This window comes from Cebus imitator, unplaced genomic scaffold, assembly GCF_001604975.1.
Source record: "Cebus imitator isolate Cc_AM_T3 unplaced genomic scaffold, Cebus_imitator-1.0 Scaffold280, whole genome shotgun sequence".
NCBI lineage: Eukaryota > Metazoa > Chordata > Mammalia > Primates > Cebidae > Cebus > Cebus imitator.
In genome coordinates this window covers 3,495,548-3,498,749 of record NW_016107595.1, presented here as the reverse complement: position 1 = coordinate 3,498,749, position 3,202 = coordinate 3,495,548, and the positions used below count along the sequence as shown (strand labels likewise).

The 3,202-nt window shown below is 59.4% G+C and overlaps 2 protein-coding genes across 2 annotated transcripts in view; one reads left to right on the top strand and one right to left on the bottom strand.

Moving 5' to 3' along the window:
- The window catches only part of NDUFA13 (NADH:ubiquinone oxidoreductase subunit A13), a 12,222-nt gene extending 11,434 nt beyond the window's left edge, over positions 1-788 (bottom strand). The window contains exon 1 of the mRNA XM_017501384.2: positions 652-788. Within this exon, the coding sequence (XP_017356873.1) occupies positions 652-745 (94 nt within the window). The 5' untranslated portion in view covers positions 746-788. The remainder of the gene's footprint in view (positions 1-651) is intronic.
- A 95-nt stretch (positions 789-883) lies between these two features.
- TSSK6 (testis specific serine kinase 6) lies at positions 884-2,795 on the top strand. The gene has a single exon (XM_017501382.2). The coding sequence runs from the start codon at positions 1,569-1,571 to the stop codon at positions 2,388-2,390; it is 822 nt and encodes a 273-aa protein (XP_017356871.1). The 5' UTR covers positions 884-1,568; the 3' UTR covers positions 2,391-2,795.
- The last annotated feature ends 407 nt before the right edge of the window (positions 2,796-3,202 follow it).

Here is a 3,202-nt window from a genome sequence, read left to right as displayed (position 1 = left end):
AGAGCAAGACTCCATCTTAAAAAAAAAAAAAAAAAAAAAAAAAAGTAATGTATGTATTCACCCTTAAATTATGTTTAAAGGTTTATATTTGTCTGTTAACCCTGGGGACTGAGTATGAGCACCTTTTAAGTTCTCTTTTTCATTTTTCTGTGTTGAGCCCGATAACAAAATTTAACATGTTACCTAAAACATTTGAAAACTTTAAGAATATGGATTCCTGGGACACTTTGCAGGCGGGGGGCTGCCTGCAGGAAACCACCGCATCGAACATCTTGTAAATTACCCCCAGGTTCCAGGTTGCGGCCTTAGCCTTGCCTTGGGGAGTCGCGGCCTCTTTTGGGCCTCAGTTTCCCCATCTGAGAAACCCAAGGGTGGCCGAGGGCCAGGGCGCAGGCTATGCCTCAATTTAACCTACTGTAAAATGTAAATAATCAAAGGGACCAATCTCGGGCTGTTGCGAGAAGGAGGCGGAGCTGGGAAAGCGCTCAACAAACTGCAGCAGTTACTGTTATTATAAAAGCTCTGGGGGATCTCGGGGCTCCACCTCCGGTCACACCGCTGGGGAAACTGAGGCCCGCTTGTGTCCCCGGAACCACGCCCCTGAGCCCCGAGTGCCCAGACTCTGAGACCCCGACGCAGAGTAATACTAACCTGACAGTCCTCGACGCGGCAAGTGCCGTTTGTAGTCGATGGGCCCATAGCCCCCCACCGGGGGCATGTCCTGCTTCACCTTCGACGCCGCCATGCTCACTGGATACCGCACTTCCTGCCCGGGCAGAAGTGACGTGTGTTACCGCCATGATGAGTGTGGCGGAAGCATTTGAGAAGGTCTTCCGCAGCGCTGGGAAGCCCCGGGGACTCGTGTAACTACCCGACCACGCCTGAGTGCTCAGACGGCTGACCCTGGGTTCGAATGCGCAGCTAGGCTGCAAGCTGATGAGTCTTTATTCCCTCTTTCCCCCAGACAGGGCGTGACTCAGTCGCTAGGACCCCCTGGCTCTTGCATCAAAGGCCCTTGCGTTCACTTTGTTTCTGGGGTGTTGCGCAGGCCAGTCAGAAACTCCGAGCTCCCGAGAGAGCCAGGTGCCCCAGTTAAGGCCTCTTTCCCCGTTTTCGCCCTCGCTAGGGACTCTACCGGAAGCCCAGGGCTCGACGCAGTCACGGGCTGGGTACATGATGTTGGGGAGCAGCTGCTGCTCGATTTCGGACTCACCCCAATCCCAGGAACGGATTCTGCTCCCTGGTGGTGGTGGGTATCCCTTGCTAGTGGCCTCTCATCGGAAACTGACCATTCAGGGTGATTATGAGTCACAAAGCAGGGAGGCTAGGGTGGCCCCGGGGCGGGGTCCAGGACCCCCACCCCAAGGCGGAGTGACGCCTGAGGTCACTTCACAAGGCAAAAATTGTTACGGGGCAATAAAAGGCATAACAGCGGTCAAGGAGCGGCAGAGGGCACATGGGGGTGCGGGGGTGCAGGTGCCAAGCGCCATGGGTTAGACCCGAGATTGGAGTCCGGCCGCCCCCCGACAGCAGCCGCCTCCTGCTCCGCGTGCGCCCCAGGCGCCACCATGTCGGGTGACAAACTCCTGAGCGAACTCGGTTATAAGCTGGGCCGCACAATTGGAGAGGGCAGCTATTCCAAGGTGAAGGTGGCCACGTCCAAGAAGTACAAGGGTACCGTGGCCATCAAGGTTGTGGACCGGCGGCGGGCGCCCCCGGACTTCGTCAACAAGTTCCTGCCTCGAGAGCTGTCCATCCTGCGGGGCGTGCGGCACCCTCACATCGTGCACGTCTTCGAGTTCATTGAGGTATGCAACGGCAAGCTGTACATTGTGATGGAAGCTGCCGCCACCGACCTACTGCAGGCCGTACAGCGCAACGGGCGCATCCCCGGAGTGCAGGCGCGTGACCTCTTCGCGCAGATCGCCGGCGCCGTGCGCTACCTGCACGATCACCACCTGGTGCACCGCGACCTCAAGTGCGAAAACGTGCTGCTGAGCCCGGACGAGCGCCGCGTCAAGCTCACCGACTTCGGCTTCGGCCGCCAAGCTCACGGATACCCAGACCTGAGCACCACCTACTGCGGCTCCGCCGCCTACGCGTCACCCGAGGTGCTCCTGGGTATCCCCTACGACCCCAAAAAGTACGATGTGTGGAGCATGGGCGTCGTGCTCTACGTCATGGTCACCGGGTGCATGCCCTTCGACGACTCGGACATCGCCGGTCTGCCCCGGCGCCAGAAGCGCGGCGTGCTCTACCCCGAAGGCCTGGAGCTCTCCGAGCGCTGCAAGGCGATGATCGCCGAGCTGCTGCAGTTCAGCCCGTCCGCCAGGCCCTCGGCAGGCCAGGTAGCGCGTAACTGCTGGCTGCGCGCCGGGGACTCGGGCTAGAAGCCCAGGTTCCCGCAATTCCTGCAGCCGAGGACACTTAGCCAGCGCAGCGGACGCACGAGAGGCGCGTTTCGCGGGAACCCACGAAGCTGCCGCGCGTTACTGCGCATGCGCCTTCTCGCTTCCCCTTCCCTCCCCTCCCTCCTCTCCCTCCCCTCCCTCCCACGGCGCAGGCCGCAGTAGCGCCTGTTCAGACTCCAAGTCTTACATGAACCGGAGAGCTGGAGGCGCATGCGCATCCGTGCGTCCCAGCGACCGGGCCCCGTGAGGGACGAGACCAGAGGGGACAGAAGCGTTGCGTCTGCGCGGAACGAGCTCGGGCTCTGAGCGGAGGGCGTCCCTTCCCCAACCAGCTGAGGGTGCCAGGTTCCCGATTGGAACCTGCAATAAACTCGCTGTTCCTTGCACCTGGCTCCGACGGTGGCACCCCATTTACGGACCAGTGGGGACGGGGTTGCTCCGACTGGGGAAGGCGGGCGCCAGGCGCGGTTCTCCTAATTTTAGAGTCAGGCATCAACATGGGTCTTGCTCCAAGACCCAAAAGGGAGTCGGGAGGATTCGAACCTGGACCTTTTGGGCAAACTTGAAGGAGCTTTGTTGTCTCCAGGTCATGATGGTTCTGTGATGTTGGGCTGGGGAGCAAGTAGACCGTCCACATTTTTTTTTTTTTTTTTTTTTTTTGGTAGGTGCGCTCTTGTTGCCCCAAGCTGGAGTTCAGTGGCACGATCTCGGCTCACTTGCAACCCCCCGCCCCCTGGGTTCAGGCAATTCTCCTGCCTCAGCCTCCTGAGTAGCTGGGATTACAGGCACGC

Excerpts from the sequence above, each read along its gene's own strand:
- TSSK6 (XM_017501382.2), top strand. The coding sequence starts at position 1,569 with ATGTCGGGTGACAAACTCCTGAGCGAACTCGGTTATAAGCTGGGCCGC.